Genomic DNA, 25,627 nt, shown 5'->3' on the forward strand with positions numbered 1-25,627 from the left:
AAACCATTCAAGGAAATATTAAATGTGGTTTAGATGTTTTGGAAAACACACAGTACAACACACAGTGTAAAGACGTCCAGCGTACAGACACAACACTCCAGCACAGGTGAGGTTCTTCTCAGTTATTTATTTCTCTTGATTCAACTAACATCTTTCTCTGAGACAGAATTGCTGTGGCAAATAAACAACCTTAAGAGTCACATGCATAAAATGTGAATCACATGAGGCAGGGGAATGACAGTGGAGATGAGGAAAAGAGAGGACTTGTGTATAAAGTGTATTGTGCCTTTTAAAGAAGCCCCTCAGAGGGTAATGCTCATTAACTGACATTAAATACTTAATAACCTGCACTGCTAAAGTTGATGTATAGGTAGGTTGGTTCTAGTAGACTAATTATTTGTGAGTATTAGAGCTATTGCTTGTCGGACAAAGTTGTAACATCATCACTTTTTAAGGTGAAGCCCTTTTGAATTTGTTTGTCTGCTGCATCAGGACACACCACAGAGAGGAAACATCACAGAATATTATTCAACCAAAAGCCGCGTGACGTTCGCCTGCATCTTGACCAGAGAGGAGAGCGGGAACTTAAATGTTATACAACATACAGAATTTCATATGAAACCTTTAGTGGTCAAATTAAGCTGGTGTGTTTTTATTTTATTTTGGATTCTTTATTAGTTTCAGCGCTCAAAACATTTCAGGTGGATTCATTCATTTAGATTAAAAGCCGATAATGACCTCTCGAGTAGAATTTAGATCAGCAGCAATGCTATAACGAAGATGTGTGTGTGTGTGTGTGTGTGTGTGTGTGTGTCTGAGCACTAACTTATTATTGATCTGTATGATAGTCCATGTGTACACTACACTGTATGCGCGCATGCTTTTTTTAGGCAGCAGTTGGAAAATGCAGATTTAAGGGAAAACACTGCGATGATTCAATTTCCACATCCACACTTGAAATAAATACATAAATAAATATATTAAATTTGATTTTTTTTTAAATAAATAATGGGAGGCAAGTTGAAGAGTAGGAACAAATCCAAAGATAGTCTGTGATCTCCATGGCCCATCCCTGTGCAGCGTAATATCATGCAGTCAATGGAAACAGCCAGTCTGATGAGAGATACAATACAGCCATTGTCTGTATGTGTATCTTATCTTATTCCAAGTGAAATATGTAATAGCACGGTTTCCCCGGCTGATGAGCCCGAGAGGCTGTAACGTCTTTGTAAGTTTTCATACTGCAGCAGTGTATTTTGGGTTGTGTGTGTGTTGAAGGGGAGGGTGCACAGAGATAATCTGGCAACAGAACAGAGGCTCAGTGTTTGAATTATCTCCAGCTACTTCTGCTGGGCAATGTAAGATAAGAACAACCACTGCGTATTGCACTAGACAGACGATTTATCAAGAAGAGGAGAGATTCTATTATACGAGGTGTAGAATAACTTTGTTACAGTGTTCAGCTGTACAGCATCATAGCTGCTGATGTATATCGTTAGAGGTGCGGTGACTCCCTTCTGCGATCCAGGTAACGCACAACGGATGGATACCAATACTAAAATAAACCTTGAGACATCAATCCACGATACTGAAGATGGCACGTCAACGTTGCTACCAAATCATTAGCAAAAATAAGATTTTGTTGTGCTTTTTCTTTTTTCTTTTAGCCTGCTGTCAGTTGAGAGTCGTGTGTATTCTCTCATGTCAAACGTGGAAGCCAAAGTTTTTATAAAAAACAAAATATATGGGGGCCATGCATAAATAATTGTAATCTATCCTTCATAACATACACCAGCTGTTCGAAGGTGAGCTGTGTTAAAAGTCAGCAGGTGCCTGAGGATCTGAATTTATATGTTCTTCGAGAGGAGAGGGACTGACAAGCTTGGTAATAGCTAAATTTGCTGACTTTGATGCCGTTTCATCCTACACTTTTTTTATACTTGCACACAGCGGACCATTGTTAACCGGTGGCTCGTGGACATGTGAGCGTGCATAGACGAGGGGAAATATTAGCTCTCTAAAGTGACACACTTTTACCCCCGCAATGTCAAACATTACACTTTATATGAAAGCTTACATGGCAATTAGCTCCGAAATCATGAGTCTACAGTGAAGCTGATTCTGCATTATGAATGTGTCACAAACTGGAGTTTCTATTACCAAATGAAATTGGTGATGTGCTATTACTCTTTCCATGTGTTGAACCTAGAGTGAACCTGTGCCTTGTCGCGTGTCGTTGTGGGGGAAAGAGAAGATCTTTTTTTTTCCTTTTTTGTTTTACATATAAATACAGTAATTACAATGCTTTTGTCAAAATTTGTCATCAATCGTCTGATGGTTCTCATGTTGAATGACTATGTACACATGTTGCCACAAAGGAACATCATATGTGTATTTTTTAAGTGCTAAGAAGTGTTAGGATTTTGATGTGTACGTGTACGTTTCAGCTCCCAAGCACAACAAAGGGGTACATTTCAAACAGCAGTCTCTCTTCAAGTGTACGGGGGGGGGGGGGGGGGGTGGCTTAAATGCACGAGTTAAAATGAACAATGGTAACCCAAGAGTAAATGCAGGTACTGTAAGAGTCAGTAGTATTGAACTAGCAAGTCAAGTTCTTGTGAAACACTCGAACAGATTAAATTAAATGAATGCAAACATTGTACAGTTATAAAAAGAACATTCCTTCCCTTCCCATGTTTGTGTTTGCTCAAAGGAAAAATCCACATTTGTCCTTGGTGTCGTGCTTTTCTCCAGGCTGATAATGTAGGCCGTGCGATTTCTCTCTTGAACCATGTGCAGATGCAGACAATGTGGGTTTTATTTCCTTAGTTTTTCTTTCCGAGGTGAAGGATATTCTTTAACCTGCTTGTTTGGTTGACTCCGCTGGCTGTATGCTTGTCATGTTGTGCTGTCTCTTTTGTTAGCTTGTCCTCAGCGGGCCGTTGTACCGTGAAGGTGCAGGTCATGTCTGTCCACGCCGACCCTGTGAGGCGTCCATGATGTCCTCTCCTCTGCACTTCAGCAGTAGACCTGACAAATAACTGCAGCCTCTTATTAATCTGTGCTTTAATATGGTACATCTGTACTGTTTTAGTCCATATTTTAAAAATGTCAGATTCAGTCAAGAGGATTAAATCCCCCTTCAAAGGCCCCCCATTTCCTTTTTTCCTGATGATTAAGACATAAGCGCTGGTTGCACTCATCAAGAGACTCAGCCGTTTTCTTCCTCCGCAGGTCCAAGGCCAACCACCTGCAATAGAAAGGATTAAGATACGCTGAGAAAGAGCACTAAGCCTTCATTTAGTTAATTGAATCTGTTTATTTCATAGGCGACATTTAATAATGGACAGCTGCTGTAATTGTGCCCTTACAGAAAGCACATTTCAAAAATAATGCACAATATTTAGAAATATTAAAAACGCCTGCTGTTTTTTATTGTCTATCTCGGTGTGACCATGTGAAAATGATCTTTTCTCCTTCTGAAGGAACTATTAATGGAGAAAAGAGGGTTCAGGTCTGCTATAGAAGATGTTTCCAAATGCTTATTTACCGTGGTCTGTGGGGAAATGGTCAAATCTCCACATTGGGGTCTGTGAATCCCTTTTTCCCCTCATTTACAAGGACAGGTTTCTCTGTTCTTGTGTGCCAAACGAGTATCTGGAGAGAAAACCAAACACAAACAATGGCAACATTAGTAACATGCTGTTCCCTTAATGCATCCATTCAGTCCGCTCTGCCTTTCAGCTCCCACTCTGCCTCATGTTCAATTCCGGTTCTAGCTCTACCAGTACATACACCACCACAGGGCCTGTCTATGTGTAAAGAGCTACTTGAGCGTGAACCCTGCATTAGAAGGGAGAGAAGAGGGACTACACATTGTGTGTTTTGATACAGCCCTCTCGGCTTACTCGGTGTAAAGTCCTCTCCTGCCCATAGGATAATGGCTACCTTCAAATGACAGCCAACTGAAGACGTTTCAACACAGCGTGTATGAGCTTTTGCCTTTGCAGTAGTGCTACAGTTCTTCTGGGTATGCTATTGTGCTATCAAGCCCTCAAACGGGGTCCATTTGGCCCCTGAGACCGGACAAACATCCAGGAAATGGATGGCAAGGAGTACAGGGGAGGGAAAAAAAAAGTGTCAAGCTCATTTTCCCCACTCTCCTCTGTGTTAGATCCCTCCTTTCATCTCGCCGTGGCGGCTGCCATGAATTATGCATAGGGAATGTTTGAGATGTGCCAAGAGCCCACTCCCACTTTGCTCAGGTGTAGGGGGAGGTTAATAGTCACGCTTGCATCTGAAGTGGCAGATTATAAGGAAGAGAGATGCCCATGCACAACTTTCCATTGCTTTCTCCCTCTTTCTCTCCCGCCCCTCTGTCCGTCTGTCCCTGCACTCATCTGTAATCAGTGTGACGTCCCTACCTCCCCGTTCCTCCCAACTCCAATTCCGCTCTTTCAGCCGTTCCCTGAATCCCCTCTTTTCATTTACCCCACTGAATGGCTGGGGGAGAGCAGGAGAACAAGCTGGCTGAAAGTATCTCTCTCTCTCTTCCTTTCCCCCCTCTCTCTCTTTGTGTGTTGGTGTGTGTGTAGGGGTGATTGTGTAGTGTGGATCCTGGCTAGCTAAAGCCCTCTGGCTGACTCTCCTTTGCCCAGAGAGAGGCTTAGTGATGTGACCCAGACCATGGTCTGGGCATGGAGGAAAATGTTGCTGCTGCTACCCTCAAGCCTGTGTGTGTGTGTGTGTGTGTGTGTGTGTGTGTGTGTGTGTGTGTGTGTGTGTGTGTGTGTGTGTGTGTGTGTGTGTGTGTGTGTGTGTGTGTGTGTGTGCAAAGGTGCATGGAGGTTTTCATAGATTCTTTGTGGAAGGTGTACAAACCAGCTGCCTCACAAATATTTAGTTTTTAGTTTTTTCCCCGCAGCTGCATAATCAAGTAACTTTGAGGTATCAACACGTACGATATGCTGTGTATTCCTGATTGGCGATCAATGAAAATAAGCTAATTTGTTGCTAACAATCTCCAATTTGCGTTTGTTCGCTTTGTTGCACAGAGTGAGATCAGAAGGTCTCATATCCGTGCGCTAAATACAAAGCTAGACTCAGGCATCGATTAGCCTAGCTTAGCATAGCATAGAGACTGGAGGCTAGCATGGCAAGTTTATATAAAAACTCTTGAACGAGCGTATTTCCCAAAATGTCAAACTATTCCTTTAATAAATCAAGGTCTTATAATAAAGCCATGTTATGTATAATTGTCGGAAGCAGTGGTTTTGATTATGTGTAGTACTACACGGCATCATCAAGGCAGTGTGCTTGCAGTAGTGTGAGAAGCATGAAGCTACAAAGTTCACTCTCACACAACTTATAAAAAACAAATAATGATCTCTGTTGCTAAGGGTGAGGTTCAGTGGGGGGGTCATGTGAACACCTGAAAAAATTCCTCTGAATCTGAATTACTGGTAAAAAGGTTGGTTCAGCATACAAATTTAGCAAGAGCTTTACAAGGTTATGTCATGTCATATGCTACAGGCGGTGGTGGGAAGTAAGTATTCCCATTCCTGCTGCTCTTCACCTTTACTCCACTACATTTCAAAGTAAAAGATTGTATTTTCTACTCCACCACATCTATTTTACAGCTATAGTTAGTTTGTAGTTGGGGCTCCTTGTTATGTTTCAGATGTATATGAGTTGTTAGCACATCCCTCAAAACCGCTCCAATATTTCACAAAAAGTCAAAGATGAGAGAAAAGTAAAATCAAAACTGAAAACAGAGCTGTGTGTCAGAATTTCGTTTTTACTTTGTTGCTACTTTACTTCCTACACCATTGAAATCTCACGTATCTCCAGATTAATCTCGTGAAATCTACAGCAGCTCTGATTAATTCAAAACCACTTTTACCATCCTTTGGAAACATCCATTAACTGCTAACTGCTCAAGCCAAGGTGCTAAACATTGAAATAAAAGAGGATTACCTTAGTGCAATTGGCTGCTTTAGGCTCCAGGTCGTTCAGTGTGACAAGTTCCCGTAGCAAACTACTCTCCTGGTATCCTCCCTTCACCCCGCGAAGCTTAAAATACGCCTGCGGTTTAAAGAGGATGAGCCTCATGTTGATGGCAAAGCCAGCCATATCGATAGCAAATGGCCGATGGGGGTCGAACACCGTCTTCCAGCCATAGACCTTTCCGGCCGCATTGACTTTGGGGGACTCGTACCTCAAGCCGCCCACAAAGGCCACAGGCCACACTGAAACCTTCCGAGTGGATCTCATCTAAGGAGAGGACAGTCAAAAAGAGAAATGAAGGAAGAAGGAGAGATAATTAGTCATCTGAAAAAGAGTACATGACAGAGAGACACAGTATTTGAGCATCAGCTGCCAGCGTTACAGCGGAGCGTGGACAGAGAGGTTTTAGAGCTGCTGCTATCATTCATTCTGAAAGACCGTGAATATTGACCACGCCATAGTGCCGTGTGCAGCTGACACACTGTTAGATGAAGGCCACACATTGTTCAACAGCTGCCCTACAATGAGATAATTGGACACAACCATCTTTAAAGGGACTGCAGTGCAAAGAGGGTTTGAAGGAGCCAAGCCATTAGAGCAAGCGGCTCTAGTCGCTGGTTGGCTGGTGAGATTCTCTAAGGTAGCGCACCGCCTTCCTGTTTTTTGTCCTTTAATCTTCCAGCATCAAACAATCTTGACGCCCTTTTCTTTGTCTGCCTCTCAGTTAGTGTTTGCCATTCTAGCAAGTCTGTAGTCATAAAGAAGTACAATGAAGGAAGAGGAAAAAGCGGAATCATTTAATCATTTAATCAAACTCAATGCAGCAGAAATAATTATGCTGGTGCCTCTCCAGGGGACCGTCCATTTATAAATAAAGATGCAAGCGCATGTACATGTACAGTACCTAGTAATTATGTCTACTTTAGAGTGCTTGCATGCATGTAGAAAATGTCTATATGTTGTCAGTTCAGGGGCTCAGAGAGCTGCAGAGTGTACACAGCGTGAAGTGGGCCGGGGGACTTATGGGAATCTGTGGATTTGAGCTTTAGGGGAAACTGTGCCAAGCACCCAGATAAAATGTGGCAGGATGTTCTGTCTTAATGAGCTCTGGGTGTTAATGGTGCAAGAGAGATCGAGTGCTCATATGGATGGGTCCATTGGATTGTGCTACTATCATTTTATATACAGGATCACGTGTTTGTGTGGCTGACGCTCCTCATTGTCTGTTATACGTCCACAACGCCCATGTGCGTCGTCAACAATGCTCACACTGTTTGTTAATAACACTAGAGTGTAGTTCACACAAACTGCAGTTGGTTGCTGACTAGCTTCACTTCCTCAACGTTGTCTTGCCAGTTTCTTTGCAGTCGTACAGAACGTACAGCCTACATTTAAAAGGAAGCATAAATCAGGCTCTGTGCAGGCAATGTCAAGAGGCTCGTCACTTCCCCATCTACACTGAAAATGTGCACTGCCTGCTGCATCTGGTGGGAATATCAACCAGAGTAAAACAACACAAATCCTTCTTCCGCTGGCACCCAAGCAAAAGAAAACACAACAAAGTTCCTCTTGCCCCGTTCTGGTGAATAAGACGTGTTTGTACAGAGTTTTTTTTTTGTTCACTGTTGCTATAGTTTGTATTTGAATGCCTGTGTGTGCATTTAAGCTCTATTTCTTGCTCCATTTAGAGAGAGGCCTTCAGAGACAAAGTGGTCGTGTTTCAGAGGAACAATACAAAGAAAAGAAATCCCAAATTCTCACAGAGAAAAGAAGGCGGTCAGGTACGTAATCAGTCCTTCAGGGTGCAGAGAGGAAAGACACATCAGATGTGTCTTCTATGGCTGCCATTGGAGGAGTCTTTGGATTGAAATCTTTGTCCAACACATTAAAAGTGCTATAGTTATTTAGGTTTTAGGATTCTGATTAAATGTCCATTTAATTATTTTTTCTTTTATAGCTCATAATATGCATGTAGCTGATAGACGGAGCCAGTTTTCTATCTAAATTCCAAATTAAGTGGTTTTTGAACAGATAAAGAAAAGCAGTTAAATACCTTAAATTATGATAAAATGTTCAGTATTAATGCTAGTTTCTCACATATTTCTTGTATGTTATATATACAATGAAAGCGCCAATAGTCAAAATATCATAATAATGTCGGTACTGACATGTTTTAATGACTTGCAGACATTCTGATTATGTGGTTGATCCATTCTCTTGGATTTAAGTTGTTGACATTTATTCTTAGAGGCTGAAATTGAGAGTAGGTTAAAAATAGCATAATGCTAAACAGTAAAATCCTTTTTGTGGTTTGGGAAGGAAACATAAACATTTCTTATGAAGCCTTAATAATGCATGCACTTCTTTACAGTGTGATGTGCTGTGAGACATACATTTTTAATGTTTTTATTTAAGGCGTGACCTAAAAAGTTTGCATTTAAGAAATAACTGCAAGAGCCACTGATAGTAACTGCTGAAATGAAAGATATTCATACTGTGGGTACGAATCGGTGGCAACAATAGCAATCTATGTGAAGTAAACTCAGTGACAAGAATCCTGCTGTTTCGTACGTCACTGCTGCCGTCTCAGAAGAACCGTGGAGGATTGTGGTTAGCAATCAGCTATGATGTAGTCTTCTTAATGTCACCTCATTTTAGGCTTAATTACCGTGTCAGCAGAAAACAATTTCGTGTTAATGGCTGGATGTTACAGTCGTTGTATCTTTGACTTCAAGGGTGACTTTTGACTTGAGCTCCTGTGCTCCTGCATGCATTAAGACGGTCCCTATATCCAGATGTAGCACTGTCTCTGGATCACCTAATATTAGTAGCGATGTTTTATTAGTAATCTGACTATTTTCCTCTGATATTTTCATTTGTTTTGATGCCGACAGCTTGTCAGCTCTGACTCGTTTTATTTCTTCTTACAATTAAAGTAGAAAATGTATCGTAATTGCTCAAAATCAAACAATTTGCTTATTTTAGTTGCAGGAGAAAATGCTACGTTTGTTTTCGAACACATGGAGCAGTGCACATCAATCTTTCAACCTTATCTCCACACTGGAGACTTAAGCACCTATTTATTTTTTAAACTGTTGAGACATGAGAAATGTTTACCAGGGTGTCAGCAAACTATTCTGTAGTTGCAGTCGACTCTCTGCTCTCCGTCTGTCCGTCTGTCCGTCTGTCACCTTCTCTTTTATTGGCTTTCTTTTTTCTCTTTCTGTCTCTACCTCTCTGCCTCTCTCTCCCCCTCAGGGCTGTTACTCTGGGCCATAAATAGGCCTGTTGGAGGTGATGGAGGGTCTCTGAGGAAGACCGAGCACTTCAGCTGATTCCCAGAGAAAGGTAATGACAGGCCCCGTCAATACCCGGCGCTCCATTTACTACGGACCCTGTCTGCACTACTAACAACGCCTGGGGGCTAATACTCAGAGGACCTCGACCGTGTCCGCTCAGGTAATTCAACTGATGTTGAGATGGATGGCCTGAGATGTACTGATTAAATGCTCAAACTTCTCTCCACCAGCTCCAGATGCCTGACTATGCTTGTTAAGAGCAAATGAGCAGCAAAAGAGAGTGAATTTATAGTTCAACCTTACATAACATGCCGCAGATGCCTGGGAAAAATGGCTGGGGTGTGCCATAATTACATTGAACTAAAGTGAAAATAGAGAAAGCATGCAATTAAAAAAGCAAACATTTACATTTGTGCATGTCGACACACATTTTCTTTCCCTATTGAAATACAAAAAGGAATATATATTATACTGTAAAGAATATTATTGGCTATATTTCTTTTTTAAACAATGTCCTCGACTAAATATTTAAAGACACAATATAATATTTAATCCTCGAACCAATTTAAAAGGGCTGTCAGTTTTATTTCACTGAATCTTTGCACAAAATGACCATAATATGTTGCTGAGCGTTCACACATTTTTGGCTTTCCTGATCAATTCCAGTCATTCCCCTGTTAGCCGAGTGGCTACTGAGCTTTGTAGCTTTAAAAACAGGCGCGACCAGCTGGCCTCTGTGGTTTTACTGGGACTGGATCAAGCTCCCAGACCCTCTGAATTACCCGTTTGATTGTTTTTCTGAAACTCACAGTGATATCAGCGGTGCAGCATTTGAAAGGTGGACGGAAGTGGAGCATTTTCAATAGTGGTGCAGAAACATTGCGGCGTATTGATGATTAAAGGAATAGTTCACTTGTAGGCGGGTCGCCAATTCAAAGCACGAGTGAGTAAACGTACACACACACAAATTCCTTCCTGGAGGAAATAGATTTCTAGGAGCTCATGAATATGAGATACAAGACACTGGTGATTGGGTTAAGGTAAAAAACATCCAGGCAGGACTTCCATGTGTAATTGTAGTTACACTGGGATCTATAGGAACACAACTATGATGACGCTAATCTACGTCTACATGGTAGCTGTTGATGTAGCATAGCAAACATCCACTCATTCTGCATTCAGAAACGTTCTGTCATCATTGTGCCTTGTCTAATTTGTCATTTCCTATGAGAGTTTGTAAAGAATATGCATTTAATGAACATGAACGTATCCCGGCTCTGACCTCCTCGAACAGCTCCAGACTGTAAGTGTTGTCGTCATCTGCAAAGTAGACGATTCCAGCTTGGCTGCTGTTTGCGTTGAAGGTCTCCCTCAGCCACCGCAGGGCCAGATTCCTCTGCATGGTTCCCCTGGGGATTCTGGGGTCCCGAGTGTCACCCCGCAGCTTATAGTTCCTGGGCGTCTCTACATTGAGGTGGGTGTAGTTAAGCCCCGTTTCTCGGAGGAGCCGCGTGACGAGAGGCGTTCTCCTTTGGGAGTCCTCCACCAGGATCCAGTGCAGGTTGGGAACATGGAGGAAGGTGTTTGCCAGCCGTGTGAGCTCCGCCTTCTGCACCGGTCGACTATATGTTGGGGTGATGATGTGGATGGTAGGCAGCACATCGGACCAGGGTGGAGGCCGCGTATACACATACTCTGTCCTCACCACTTCCACAATGTCCTTATCTGAGGCACAGTATTCCTTGGAGTCTTGTGCCTGGCCACCAGCCTCCCTCTTGCCCTCGACACCATCATCTGCAGATTTGGGGGATGAGAAGACATGTAAGGCATTAGTGCAACCTTGGGCTTGCCTTTGTATATTTGCCTCAGGTGACTTAAACCCAACGGGGCTAAAGTGTACCTGAGAGCCGGTGGTGGCGAACTGCAAGCCTCTCTGGAATGATAAAGATCTCTTTTACTAGGTGGTGACAGGCTGCAAAAAGTGAAAGCAGGCACCGTGAGAGGATAACACAGCTGATGGACAGAGAGACAGGGAAGGGAGGGGAGGGGAGGGGAGAGCCTTGCTATTCCCCCAGGGTTGCCTTTGGGCTTGTCTTTCAAAAGTAAGAAAAACGTGTGTGTGTGGGTCTCGTAAACATTCCGTCTTTTTATGTTCAGACTCCGCCACAGACTCCCACATCCTCCGCCTGCCCCCTTCCATTTCCCTAACTGACTAACATCATGTTACTTTCCTGCAATAAACACAGAGTCATTTAGCTGAAATCAGTCCTAATGTTCACATTTATAGTTATGCTAAATGTATTTTTCCCGAGAAATCCCCAAGCATTTCTAAAATTGCTGTGAATAACTGTGGTGTAATTACTCGCATGGACTGAACACCGAAATATTTTGGTTCATAAATGACTTTCATTTTCACATTTGGTTATTCTGCTTTGCTCAAACATACATGTTCACATTACACTTCTATGCTCACTGGTTATCTGGAGTCTGAAAATTCATGTGACACCTAACACAACTTTATAAATATAAAACTGTTCATTTTACTAATCAAAGCTCCCAGAAGCTGCAGCACTACAGAAGTGAATGTTTTATGGCATAACGTGTCCATTACTTAAGACTTGCATGTCAACGGTGGTGAATGAGTCCGCCGATGCAGACTCTGAGTTGACTCTGAGTTGGTTTTGGCGCAATAGTTTGGTAATGATGAATAGAATATGATTATAGAATCATTAAGGTAGTTAATTTCTGCTCATTGTGCCACGGCTAATGGCAATCTTTGTCGCCGCTCTGCCCGAGCTCCGGTCGCACCTCCAACATAAGGAGGATTTTTCTGCAGGACACAGATTAACACAATCTGCTGATGGCCAGATGTTCGACAAAGGCTGCCAGCGAGCGGCGCTGCCAAAAAAACCTCTAGCTTCTCTTTTAAGAGCACACAAAAGGAAAGCCTGTTGGCAGAGCTGGGTCAGATAGCACTGGCAACATTTATACTTTACAAACCTTATTGTGTCTTCACTGTATTTCATTGTCGACACCTTTTTCATGAAACAAAAACATGTTTATTAGGACAGTTTGTCAAATAATAATTTGAATTAGGTGTGAAGATACTGCATATTGTGTATTGTGTTTGTTAACCCCTGTATGTGCTCTCATGGCATTATAAGAAGTGAGCAAAGCGATTTATTGATTTGTTGTGGCTCTAATTTGGGTTTGTTTACTCTGAAGCATACTTGACATTTTACACTGCTGGTTTGTGGTCTCTGGGGGAAGATCGGGAGGCTCATGAGTGTGTGGCTTAATAACTCACACTGGTGTGAAAACCTCATATTACATGTGGATGCAAGATATTCTGCGAAGCTAATTGAGCGGACATTTATGAACTCAAATTGCTGAATAAACAAACTTTGAAATACATTTCCACTGAATTTAAATGAGTGAAATTGGGGAATAGTTTAAGCCTAAAAAACATTGAATTAATGATGGACATGCAGCTGCATGCTGTGTGTGGTTGAGCGTCACATCGAGAGGAAAACACGGATTGATGGTCCAATGCATGCAAGTGGAAAGGCTGCGAATGCTGTGAAAGGACATTGTTTCGTAACATACTGTACGGGGAAAGTCATTGTCAACATAAGAAGAATGAATTCAGATTAGACGCAGCTGGACAATTAATTCTGCTGCGACTGAATATACGATATAAATAACTCCTGGATGTGTGAGAGCGTATGTGTGATGGTAAATTCTCTGTCTTCATCATGCACTAAACCATCCACAGTGATGAGGTTTACAATAACTGGACAAGTGTTATTGAGCTATGATGAAGCGGGTGGTCATGGTTGGTGAGTGCCTCTAAATGAACGAGCCTGCTGTCTAAACCTGAAGTGCAGTGTTAGGTTCAAGGACCCTCTCCAGGTGAGATATTGCTAGTGGAGTGCAGTGCACTGCGTACCCTTGCGGATGGCGAGGAGTGGAGCTATAGCACTTTGGTGCCAAACAGTGATGAGCAGAGTCCAGGGTAACACGATCAACACGATGGCAAGAATATCTCTTCTCTTCGGCATCTCCAGGATTGGTTATTTGGCTCGGCATTACCTGGAGAAAAAAAAAAGATTGATGTGTTACCCTTCTGCAGGAAAATCACTTTAAAAGCCTTTAAATCCATGAAATGTCTGTGTTTGTGTTGATATTGGAGCTGTTTAAACAAAGTAGAGTATTATTCTGCAGCAGACTCAGGGTCATTACAGCCTGAACAAAAGACATGAAGAGAGAGATGGTGGAGCAGGTGATTTCCTATGCAGAAAAACTGTAAGAAGTTAAAAGAATAAAGGTTATAAGATAAACTATAAAGCGTATTAAAGCCTGGACGAGGCCATTGTACAGGAGCTTGTGCTCTCTGCCAACACGATGAGCTCCTCGGTGCCATCACTGAGGACGGGGCAGTGATTTCATGCCCAGTGCTGAAACTATTCCCCGGCCAAATGGCAGGAAACGATGTCACCAGACTGCAGGTTGACTGTTTGGGAGATGTGTCCTTCCCTCTGGTCCAGATCGTTTGGTTCAACTTTGTATCACTTTGAACAATCTAATTACAATATGAAACACAGTCACTGGAAAAGTATTGAAATAACATTTACAAAATGAACCTCTAGATTGTGATTTATACATGATTAGCTGATTCACATTTCTTTCTAGGTCTGACGAACGTGCCCCATAACAAAACATTCAGAGCAGAGGATTGGAGCCAGCTGTCACTCAAATGCATTGACAGGTCTTTTTATTATTATTATCAATCCAGATGCCATAATCTAGCAGGTATTCCAGGCCTACATGGATTAACTCTTACTAAATCAGAGGTTTTAGTGTGTTCTGATGTTATTAAAGGGTTATTTATATACATACAGTATTAGAGTCCATCAGTAAAACATGTCTATGGCCTATATATGTGTCAAGCTTTCCGCTCCAGCTTGACACATGGCCATGAAGCCATTTATGTACAAATTGCACGTTTCTTGAATGAGACCCATTTTATTTTTCCTCCAGCTGTATGTTTATGCAATCGGCCAAATATTGTTGTGAAAATGACAAATGAACATAATTCGGCTTGTAGACGTTGATTGTACGTTGTGAAAAGAAAAAGCCCACAATGACATGAGCATACACCATAAAGGCTCCGTGTTGAGTCGTTTCACCCAAACTTTAATAATAAAGATTAACAACTCTGAAACTATTACATCATGTTTCACAAACGCTGTTTGTTTTGAATTGCATCAGCATATTTCAGACTTATGTATTATTGTGTCCACTCCCTGTGCTGTAGCCTACTTCATTGCCACGTAGCTCATTTGCATTGAATTTAAGGATGACAAACGTCCCCGTCTCTCCCAGGGACCGTCTCTCCTCCTCCTTAATAGGCTACTGGCGTTCTGCCGAGCCGTAACTGGAAAAATGCAGTTATTAACCGCTCTGCTCAATTAAACAAAGGAGAAAAACAGACATAAGGTGAGACAGGTGTTTGGCGTATTCATTACAGCTTTACACATGAGGAAGCAAGTCATCACATTTTCCACAGTGATCCTGTTCCCACTGCTGGGGAAGGTGACAGTGTATTGAGGCTTAACACAATTGCACATGCCAATTATGTTTATTGAGCTCTGTAAATAAATACGCCATTAATGCCCGAGCCATCAGGTGAGCACGGCATTAGTGTGAATACATATAAGTGTTTTTTGCTGATAAAGAAATTCTCTTTAGTCCTTATGTAAAGTGTTATTATGCGTGGCTCTGCATGCTTATATAAAAGCTAGCTGTACAGAAAATGGCATTACATCCAAGTCCTTGAATGAATGATATGAGAACACAGATACAAATAGAACATTTTGAAGGGTAACATTGGGAACATATTTTTGTTTTATTAAGGAAAAGGTATAACCATGTGCATGTTACAGATGGGGAACAAATAAACCCTTTAGACCTTTTCATCATAACCCGAAATACAGTCGTTTAACACCTGCTTACAAACGCTGGAAATGCAAGCGATCCATTTACAGCCTACAAATATGTAAACTCCCTTGTGTACTCTATCAGAAGTGGGTTTTTTAGATGATTTTTTGGGACATTTTCTGCTGTATTTGATTGTGAGAAAGAGGCAGACAAGAAAGGCAGGAGAGAGAATGATAAGCAGCAAAGGGACTAGAAGCTGGGCCGCGCTCTACCCGGTGAGCTACCTGGGCGCCTCCGATACAACGCATCAAACACTTCTTGTCAGCAATTCACAATGCAATCTGGATGGCATTGAAGGAGCACAAACCCCCACTAATGCTTAACATCTACCCATCACACATCATTGCAACTGCTTACATTTTTATGTGAAATTGATTCCTTGACCTTGTGAATATGTCCTTGGTGGCAGTATATGTCTCTGTTAGCTTTATAATGGAGGTTGAAAATGATAGCCTTCTTTCATGGGAGAAAACCTCAAACTACCCCATTTTCCATCTAATAAACTCCTTTCCCAAGTCTTTTTTTTATTTTTTTATACAAAAAGCCGGTAACTTGGGGGGTCATTCAACAAATACAGGCTGACTTTACTGCCTTCCCTACATTTCCCATGAGGCAATTTGATAGCATCTTTTGTAGACCCTCCCTGCCTGGTAAATAAAACCCTTCAAACTCCTTATTTTTCGGGAGTACTCCTTGTGACCAGTAAAACTTGAATTTGATATGTAACATCTATTTTTATTTATCTTATAATTAATACATCTAATCTGAATGACTGAAAACAGGCTTCAGATGCTCACCCACAGTTATAACTGGATCATGGCACCACTGGTGATGCGCAACTGGGAAGGTCGCACTGCATGCTGGATGAAATACATAGCGGGGACGTTCTCTACGACACTTCAGCCGACCATTTCCTCTTCCTCTGCTGTGTGTACTCACGCAGACGGGCAACACTGAGTCCAGACCTGTAAAAAGCAGAACATTTCAGTGAGTGCGATTCAGTGATGACAAATTGTGAGTGCTCCTCTCTTTGTGTTTTCACAGTATGTACCTTCTTGTGACACCCCCCCCACCCACCCCTGCTTCTCTCACTCACACCAGCATGAGACATTCAAGGACGGTCAGACAGGTTTAAACATAGCCTTTTGGACAGGCTCTAAGAGTCAAATGTCTTACAGAGATTCCTGGCGAGACATCTGGCTGTGTGATGTACATTCATTTATTTAACATCACAGAGCTCGGGCTGAAAATACAGCAGAGGAAAAGTGTCAGTATCAAGTCATGAACTCTAATTTGGATGCACATTCAGATTCACAGCAGGAAGCCCTCCCCCAGTGGTATAACACTTATGTGCTTTACAATGCTGCATGTTTGCTCATTGGTGAAATGGTTAATACCATATATATTGATCATTTTACTTCATTAACTCTAATCTGAACTAAACAGACACAGTATTTTTTTTTTATGCCTAATGTGGAAAATGGAAGAGGGTTAGTCACATCTCCATTGCTTGCCAACAGTCTGGGGTGGGGGATGTTACAAAAATAAACTGGCTGGCATCATGTCTTATTCAAATACATCTGAGGGAATGCTGCCTCTATGGAAGCTTATGCTCCACTCAGCCAGTGTTGTCTGCACGCCGCATCAGCTCCAAAACTGGATGGCTGAAGACTTTGCAATAGAGAATCACATAAACTGCAAATATGTAGGTTTTGGGGAACAGCAGGAGTCCCAGTTTCTTTTTACTGAGGCACACGGTTGTCTAAATAGGCAAATTGCCTGTGACCCAGTAATGCAAATGGTGTGTTTGTGCTTGATGTGCACAGCATTTCAAAGCAATCTATTTCCAGATTGCCCTGACTCACTGTTCAATTTCTAAACTGAAGAATCACGCGTCTGAGGTTTGACGTCAGTTGTGTGGAAAACGAAATGTAACATGAATACGAGAAACGGTCTTCGTGGATTAGTGCAGCTTCTGCAGTAGGCTATTCGCTTTTTATGACAGCGACAAGCGAGTACTGTAGTGACAAAAAAGCAACAACTAAACGGCAGCGATAGAAAGGCTTTAGCTGCCAGGTACCGTCAAGCATGCAAAGTCCCAATGACAGTCTGATTTTTGTACGACACTTCCCTCTTCTGTGCATTGTGATGGAGCTAAACAGAAGGAAACACAGTGTAGTACAGCAACCTGCCAAAATCTCATTGCTCAACTTTTTTGAAAGAAAATGTTTGGGATAAACAAACCAACGTGGCGAGCCCTGCCAGCTGGAGGGAGCTGGAACTCATATTGCTGTTATGTACAGAATATGGAGAGCTTTAAATGCTTGTTTTGTGATATGCATTCATTAAAAGTCTTAATTTCTTATTTGGCTCAGAGTTGTTTACACATTTGAATTGGGTTGGGCCATGAAAGATTAGCTTTTTAAATTAAGATTCAACTTTAAATTAATCATATTGAATCGGTCCAATACCAAACACCTGCAAAATCTCACATTCCCATCGTTGAGTTTTGTAAATGGTAAATGTTCTGCTTTTATATAGCGCTTTTCCAATCTTTGCGACCACTCAAAGTGCTTTACAACACATGTTGGCATTCACACACAGTCAGAAGCTACCATACAAGGTGCACATCAGCTCATCAGTAGTGATAACCATTCACACACACACACACACACACACACACACACACACACACACACACACACACACACACACACACACACACATCGGGAGCAATTTGGAGTTCAGTATCTTTCCCAAGGACACTACTGATGAATGGATGACCACTCTAACTCCTGAGCCACAGCCGCCCGCATTCGTGCTGTAATGCTAGCAACACGTCAAAGTACCTGCTCGACATCAGCATGTTAGCGTTGTCATTGTGAGCATATCCTCACAAAGCTGCAAGCATGGCTGTCGACTCTTACTCAGAACTGACTGAAGAGCACATTGTGGAGTTGATAGTAGATGTAAACACATACACACAAACCAACACAGCAGCTTACATTTCTCATTGTTTATAGAATATGTGCAGATTAATGTAGAACTTTCACCCGTCTTTGCAAAAGGTGGTAGAACAACACATATTACTATGTAAAGAGGCACCAGCAGCAAGGCCCTCTGTGCCACACAAGCACCCAGGTAGCCTGTTTGTGTCTTTGGCACATGAGTTATGTGATGTGGCAAGAATGCAGAAAGTCAATCCCACACCACAGACTGCAGCAGCCAATGGTAGACAATGAAGCTTGACAGCCTTTCACATCAGCATGAGTTAACCAGCTGTGAAGGGAACACCTGCCACTGATTAATAAAGAATCACAGCAACAATGCCATGTGTGAAAATTGTTGTACTGATTGTTGACACCATTACCCCCAAAAGGTGAGGCGGGAAGGAGTGAAACAATACGTTTCCTTAGTGGGTTTGGCACCGAGTAATTAGACAGTACATTCTATGTATATTCATGTTCTCACTTGTTTTTGGACCTTGTGTTACACAACACACAACAGACTGTGTGTTTTTATGATCCTTTACTTTATTATTATGATTTGACGGTTATATATGAGTTTAGGAATTCCTACATTGTTACCGTATAAGGCTCAGCCTATGGTTTAATTCTATAAATCTGTAAATAATCTTAATCTTAGCCTTCCTGTAACTGAGTTGACTGTTGAACTAACATTATTCTTACAAATACAAAGCAACAAAGACCTTCAGTGATTTTAACGTCTATATTCTTACTTATATAGTGAATTCTAGGAATTGAGGACCCGTTGATAACATCATCTTTTCCTTTCTTGCTTTGCGGCTTCATTCGGATGTACTCTCCAGCAGGGAAGAGAGACTCTCTGGAGATCGCGTGTATCGTGTACATACAGTCGTTTACTTTAGTTTATGAATTCTTTGGTCTCTGACAGGCAAGATAAAGCCCGTTTTCCAGGGATAGCCTATCTGGGGAACCTTGGATCGCAAGTTGCTGCAATAGATCATTATTGATGTTTCTGTCACAGTCCCCCCCCCCGTCCCCGTCCCCCAAAAAAAGCTACGCCTAGAGGTGTCATTAAAAGTGAATTTTGAATCATTGATTCATAAAGGGTTTAATTGCTTTTGAAGTACAGTAAGCCAGGAGCAGGTGATCCGTCTAAGCTTTCGCTGACGTCTTCGGTCGTGGTTTTGTATTTTAAGGCCAAGAATCATCATAACATCGTCACAAAGTTTGATTATCTTACAAGCATTTGATGTAAACTGACAGCTGGGAACTAGTCATGGACAGTAGGAACAATGCATGGCACTATAAGGGGCACATTAAACATGCATATATACACAAAAAGAGATTTGCCTTTCTTCCAAACCGGTAAGCGTGTGTATGTGTTTGAATTCATGCATGAATCACCGGTGTAATGCTTCTTATTCTCACAAATTAGGGTGTCACAACAACTTCTAAAGTCCATTTTTCATTTGCGTATTACATACAGTATATTCAATAACTCAGTGTTATTAATAGGCTTAATCTCTTTCCACTCAGACAGAGAAAGTGTAAAATATAATGAATGAAAGAAACAATTAGAGGCTGACTCATTGGTGCAGTCGAGTACGATCTCGTGTTTTTTAAACACTGGGGTGCACTGAGGCAGTTTGAATCTTTTTGACTTGTCTTTTTCTCACAAACTAATTAAATTCATTTGTTGGCAGAGGGGGAACTGATGACATACTGTACAATGTTAATCTGAAATCACAAGCCGAGTTGGCAATTATTTCGCTTTTCAAAATGTTAAGAAAAGTGTTTAAAGTTCTTGGATTCAAAACGGGCATAATGCTACCAAGGAGAAAGCATTTCCTCTACTTAAATGAGATCTTTTACGTCTGCTATGTTCGCGCTTGCTTTGCTACTATTCATATTCTACGTTTGGGTTCAAAGAAAGGTCGCCTTCATGCTAGTTTTGTGTTACTTGTGCCATCAATCCAATTCACACCTGCCACAGAGCGAGGCTCTTCAACATTTCATCCCCTCCTCTTGAAACAACTGCCTGCTTTGAGTCAAGCTAATAATAGCAACGCTGGGAAGGCAGCTACTGTATGAATACTGTGGTTGGCTGTGAGAGGAGAGACAGCGATGTTGTTTGCGATCATGTCATATTCTCAAGTTTACCTTAAATCATGTTAACTGGAATTATTACATAGTTGAATTGACAATGGTGATAATCCATGCAGTAATTAGTTGTCAAAGAGTGTCTGAAGAGTAATTAGATGCAAACCATTACAGAACATGTAAAGCTTTTATCTGCCAGATTTTTCCCTATTTGCAAAGCACAAGACCAGTTATTCTAATCCCTGTAAATGCTGTTTGATAAAAGTAAATGTGCCAGAGAGTGTCGCAGTAAGTGCTGTTTCACATGCTTGATTTAGACGATGAGGATGGCTGTTTCACTTTCAGGAAAACTTGAATAACCCATTAGCTGTGAGCATTGGCCCTGATTGATGGCAACAGTTCATGCCTGGATCTGGCTGCCTCAGCAATGATGAAAGATTTAAGAGCACCAACCTTCAGGCAGGTTCTCCTGCTGATAACCGTGGGGGATAGCCTAGCGCAGCCTGCCCTTAACTCATCCTGACTAATTTATAGTCCGGCTCACCCAAGGAACATTTCTAATGCTGGACCTGGGAGCAGGATGGAGCCTCTCACAGCTGGCTGAGCAGACTGGAGGAGCTCCGCCAGGATCGCAGAAGCTGCCACTGAAAATTGGACGTGCCATGTCAGGTCAACGCTGCTCAGCTCTGATCAGAATGGAGTGAAGGGAGATGTCATCTTGGGAAGACCTCAGGGGGAGAACTGGACTGTCTCATAGTTTCTCCTCATTGTGACCGATAGAAACTCTACCTGCTTATTAGTGAGTCAAAGATATCAGTCATAAGTGTGCGTTATAGACTGGGTGCGATTTGTTTTTCATGAAAATGTATCTCGATCCACAGTGGGTCTATATAGACTGTGAAGCCTGTGAGGCTACGTTCAATACGTGCTCTTATTTGCATGGGAAGACTTGAAGAGAGAGCAGATTTGGTGAGCTCACCTGCAGGCATACATCATAAGCATGAGTCACAAGTGTTTGTGTAATTACTCAGAGGGGGGAGACAAAAGTTCCGCACTGCTGGTTTAATTAGCTTTCGAGGTGCTGGTAGGCATATTTTGTCTTTATGCTAAGGTAAGCTAACTGGCTACTGGCGTTAGTTTTATATTTACTGTTGAGATATGAGATCAATCTTTTCATAGAGTCATTCACCAGAAAGCAAATAAGCGTATTTGCCAAAATGTCAAATGTATTCCTTTAAATACCGTACTTATAATTAATGAAGGAGAATAAATGCTGCTTATAAACGCATTTGACCACCACGTCTTTTGTAAGGTTAACTTGCATGCTAATGCATTTTTCTTTACGTTTTGATTGATCACCAAAGCCCTATTTTTATGATTCATTTACCCTGTAGCAACAAGGAAATGAATAACATATGCATGGTTTATATAATTTCTTAATATTACCATTAGAGGTTTGGTTATACTGTAAATTAGAAAATATCATTGGAATCTCTGTGTGTCACACAAACCCTATCAATCATTAAGCAGAGACTTTTGTTTTAAATTACACTAAATCAATAGATTACAACCTTTGGAGACTCTCCAGGAAAGATTCATGAATGTGGACTTCAAAAGTTCCAAACAATAAAAGGGAAAGCACAGCGTTTATCTCATTAAAATCTGGTTTTGTGTACAGGGACATTGATTTCAACCACATCTGACATGTCTCGCACTGTGAACAGGCTTATTATGCCTCAGTATAAGGTCAAAGGTTGGCAGAGGGAGCTCTCAGATTCATTAGCTAATTAAAGGCTGCTTCCTGAGTGGGAGTTTGATTCTCTAATGTACCTTTTCGCTCTCAGACTTCAACATACTAGCTCTGCTGAGCTCTGAGTTCCTTAATGAGGGGTAGACCATGGATTTCTCAGATGAAAAATGTCCCAGCGTTAAAGTCCCCCAATTATATGCCCTTGTGGAGGGAAAATATATATGATTATGACTCTGATCATCGCTAATTAAACCTAGGGGATTGTATCTAATACAATGACAGTGTAGCCACATTTTGCTTGTGGTGGAAAATAATTGGTGCAAATAAATAAAATAAATAAGACATTTTCTTATCGTTTTCACAATCAAACAAACTGACGTCATTTGGAGCCAGTGTCTGTGCAGTAAGTGTGAGTCCGTGCAGTTAGCGTGTGTCCGTGCAGTTAGTGTGTGTCTGTGCACTTAGCGTGAGTCCGTGCAGGTAGCGTAAGTCTGTGCAGGTAGCGTGAGTCCGTGCAGTTAGCGTGAGTCTGTGCAGTTAGAGTGAGTCTGTGCAGGTAGCGTGAGTCCGTGCAGTTAGCGTGAGTCTGTGCAGTTAGAGTGAGTCCGTGCAGGTAGCGTGAGTCCGTGCAGTTAGCGTGAGTCCGTGCAGTTAGCGTGAGTCTGTGCAGTTAGCGTGAGTCTGTGCAGTTAGCGTGAGTCCGTGCAGTTAGCGTGATTCTGTGCAGTTAGCGTGAACACAACAACTAACTATATTATTTCTATAAATACATTTAAGATAAAATTGACAGATTTCATTCAACATTTGTGACGGTTCTGTAAAGTTAAAGGTACATCTCCTCTCTCTCTCTCTCTAGCTCTACAGCTACTTACCTCAGAGCAATCATTCTTTCTTTTATAATATCAAGTACCTAATTAAAACCAAATTTATCAGAAAAAATAACACTTGAACAGTGTGATAAGAAATATCTAAAATGACAGAAATTATCTTTGGGAAAAATGAATTTGACATTTTACTTTATAACACGTCCCATCTGCTAACATTGAGGGACTTATAGGCCTACTGCAGCCAGCCATCAAGGGGCCATCGAGATGCTTTGTTCACTTTTGGGGAGCTGTCATGTCGTCCATCTTTATATACAGTCTATGTTCGTGACCAACATGAGAGGACTGGGTGGCTCTAAGGTGTCGAGAGTAGAGGAGCTGTGCTCAGCAAAACCTTCCCCAGGATAAGTACAGGTTTTAGGGATATGTCTGATGCAGAGGCAGATGAACTTGGCACATAACAATTATGGACTCAACACAGCTGCTAGTTTGCTCATGTCCATCTCTGGTGTTTTCTTAATAACATAATTAGTGAGTGTTGGTATATGTGATTTCCCTCTATGACATGCTGTCATTAGCTTTGAACCTGCCAGTAAAACACGGCCCCCAGGAGACAGCTAATTTGTGGTGGAGACTCATTTAATAGCTTTGGTAATTAGTAGCTGCAACATTATTATTATTATTATTATTATTATTTCCAATGCTTACTGCACGTTTCATTCCATTTGCCTTATGCCTTATGCAACGTATTTCATGCACGAACACAAATTATTACCAAAAAGCCTTGCATATCTTACAGATCATGACTCATGTGTTGACACATTAAGGGATATAGTCCAAAAACTGTAAATAAAATAAACACGCAAAAGCAACGTAGAATCACATATCTGTTCCTGATATTACCAAGAATAAAATACCTATATCCTATCCCCTTGTTAAAATAGTCTTTCCGTATTATTTTTTCAAATTATATATTAAAAACGTTTAGCGCCTATGCACCATTTTCACACAAATGGTATTTCTTGAATACCACCATAAGAGCACTGACATTTAAAGATCTCTGGTGAAATGTCAAATAAGTGATGATGTTGAATGCAGGTCTAATGAAGTAGCATGTCAGCAGTTTCCAGCTCAACGTTAAAACAAGGCACCTTTGACATTTCGACCTGAGCCTTGATAATCCGCTCTTTGCTGGCCTTTAAAATCGTTGCTTATCACTTACTATTATTATTTGTCCTTTGCTTGTATGCACAGTCACATTCAGAGTGCGCCCGGGGGCACAGAGAGATGACACCGACAGAACAGTGTTGACACAGCGACTGTGTGTCTGCTGATGCTACATTACAGAGGTGTCACTGACTCAACGGAGCAATGACTTTGCTGAGATAAAGAGCACGACGGTGACTGACGGCAACACTGTCACCAAATCCTTTGGCGACTTTCAGCTTCAGGGATGCATCAGTGAAAACATAGGCCAGAGCACTGTGTCATCGTGATAATTATAATAATGAGGAACATGATGACTTCGAATACACCAAAACTAAATTTAAAATGTAGACTTAACCTTAAACACCTTAATTATCATACCAAACCTGCATCGTTCTCGTCTAATAAGAGTACAGTGAGGTTATACTTTAGCTAAATGCTAATGGCAGCATGCTAACATGCTCACAATTACAATGCTAACGTGTTCACAATTACAATGCTAATGTGCTCACAATAACAATGCTAACATGCTTACAAATACAATGCTAACATGCTCACAATAACAATGCTAACATGCTCACAATTACAATGCTAACATGCTCACAATTACAATGCTAATGTGCTCACAATTACAATGCTAACGTGCTCACAATTACAATGCTAACATGCTCACAATTACAATGCTAACATGCTCACAATTACAATGCTAATGTGCTCACAATTACAATGCTAACATGCTCACAATTACAATGCTAATGTGATATTAAAGTAAATGTGCTTCTTTGCTTTCAAGATTTAGATGTAGTGACAGTAGTGTGCAATTTTATAGTTAAAACAGATTTGAGCAAATAAATCACATTGTTATTTTACATCAACAACGTTAACAGCCATTATGACGTTCCCTTTAGACACATGTGAGGTGAGTCATGTGCAGTGCCCAGTCCTGTGCTCATAGTGAGACAAACACACACACACACACACACACACACACACACACACACACACACACTCACACACACGCACACACTCTAAAGCCAGCATGACTTTCCTCCCCCTAATGATGATCAATAGCCTGCAGGCGGAGGGAAACCCTACTGTATCCGTCACTAGACTGAAGCATAGAACCCTTAGACGTATAAGGGGCTGAAACATAGCTGAGGTGGGTTGACCTAGTATCTATAATGAACCCCTTCAGGGCTGACACATTAGCCTATATGTGAAAATGGTGCCATCTCACTGCAAAGTCCAGGGAGGGTTAAACAATAACAAAGACAGACGGGAAGGTTGTGGATAGGACTGAGCTACAATCAGGTGTACTGAGTTGCATTCAAACACTCTGTATCTGCTTCCTTGCCGTTCTTACTGTAAAGTCGGCTGATTGCACAAATCAAAGTCTTGTTTTTTACTCCAGCTTAAAGACCCGTATCATTGCACAGTGACTCCTCCAAACAGCTT

General features: G+C 41.5%; 1 protein-coding gene across 6 annotated transcripts in view; it reads right to left on the reverse strand.

The window, feature by feature from the left end:
* Positions 1–107: 107 nt before the first annotated feature.
* b3gat1a (beta-1,3-glucuronyltransferase 1 (glucuronosyltransferase P) a) overlaps positions 108–25,627 on the reverse strand; it is a 68,087-nt gene continuing 42,567 nt past the window's right edge. For 3 of the 6 annotated variants that reach the window (XM_029447179.1, XM_029447176.1, XM_029447177.1), the window contains 7 exons: positions 16,103–16,270; positions 13,255–13,397; positions 11,206–11,277; positions 10,588–11,099; positions 5,977–6,273; positions 3,551–3,657; positions 108–3,250 (listed from right to left, as the gene is read on the reverse strand). In XM_029447179.1, the coding sequence (XP_029303039.1) occupies positions 3,571–3,657; positions 5,977–6,273; positions 10,588–11,099; positions 11,206–11,277; positions 13,255–13,366 (1,080 nt within the window). In that variant the 5' untranslated portion in view covers positions 13,367–13,397; positions 16,103–16,270 and the 3' untranslated portion in view covers positions 108–3,250; positions 3,551–3,570. The remainder of the gene's footprint in view (positions 3,251–3,550; positions 3,658–5,976; positions 6,274–10,587; positions 11,100–11,205; positions 11,278–13,254; positions 13,398–16,102; positions 16,271–25,627) is intronic. The other 3 variants (XM_029447178.1, XM_029447181.1, XM_029447182.1) reach the window with 3 other exon arrangements.

This window comes from Cottoperca gobio, chromosome 13, assembly GCF_900634415.1.
Source record: "Cottoperca gobio chromosome 13, fCotGob3.1, whole genome shotgun sequence".
Taxonomy (NCBI): domain Eukaryota; kingdom Metazoa; phylum Chordata; class Actinopteri; order Perciformes; family Bovichtidae; genus Cottoperca; species Cottoperca gobio.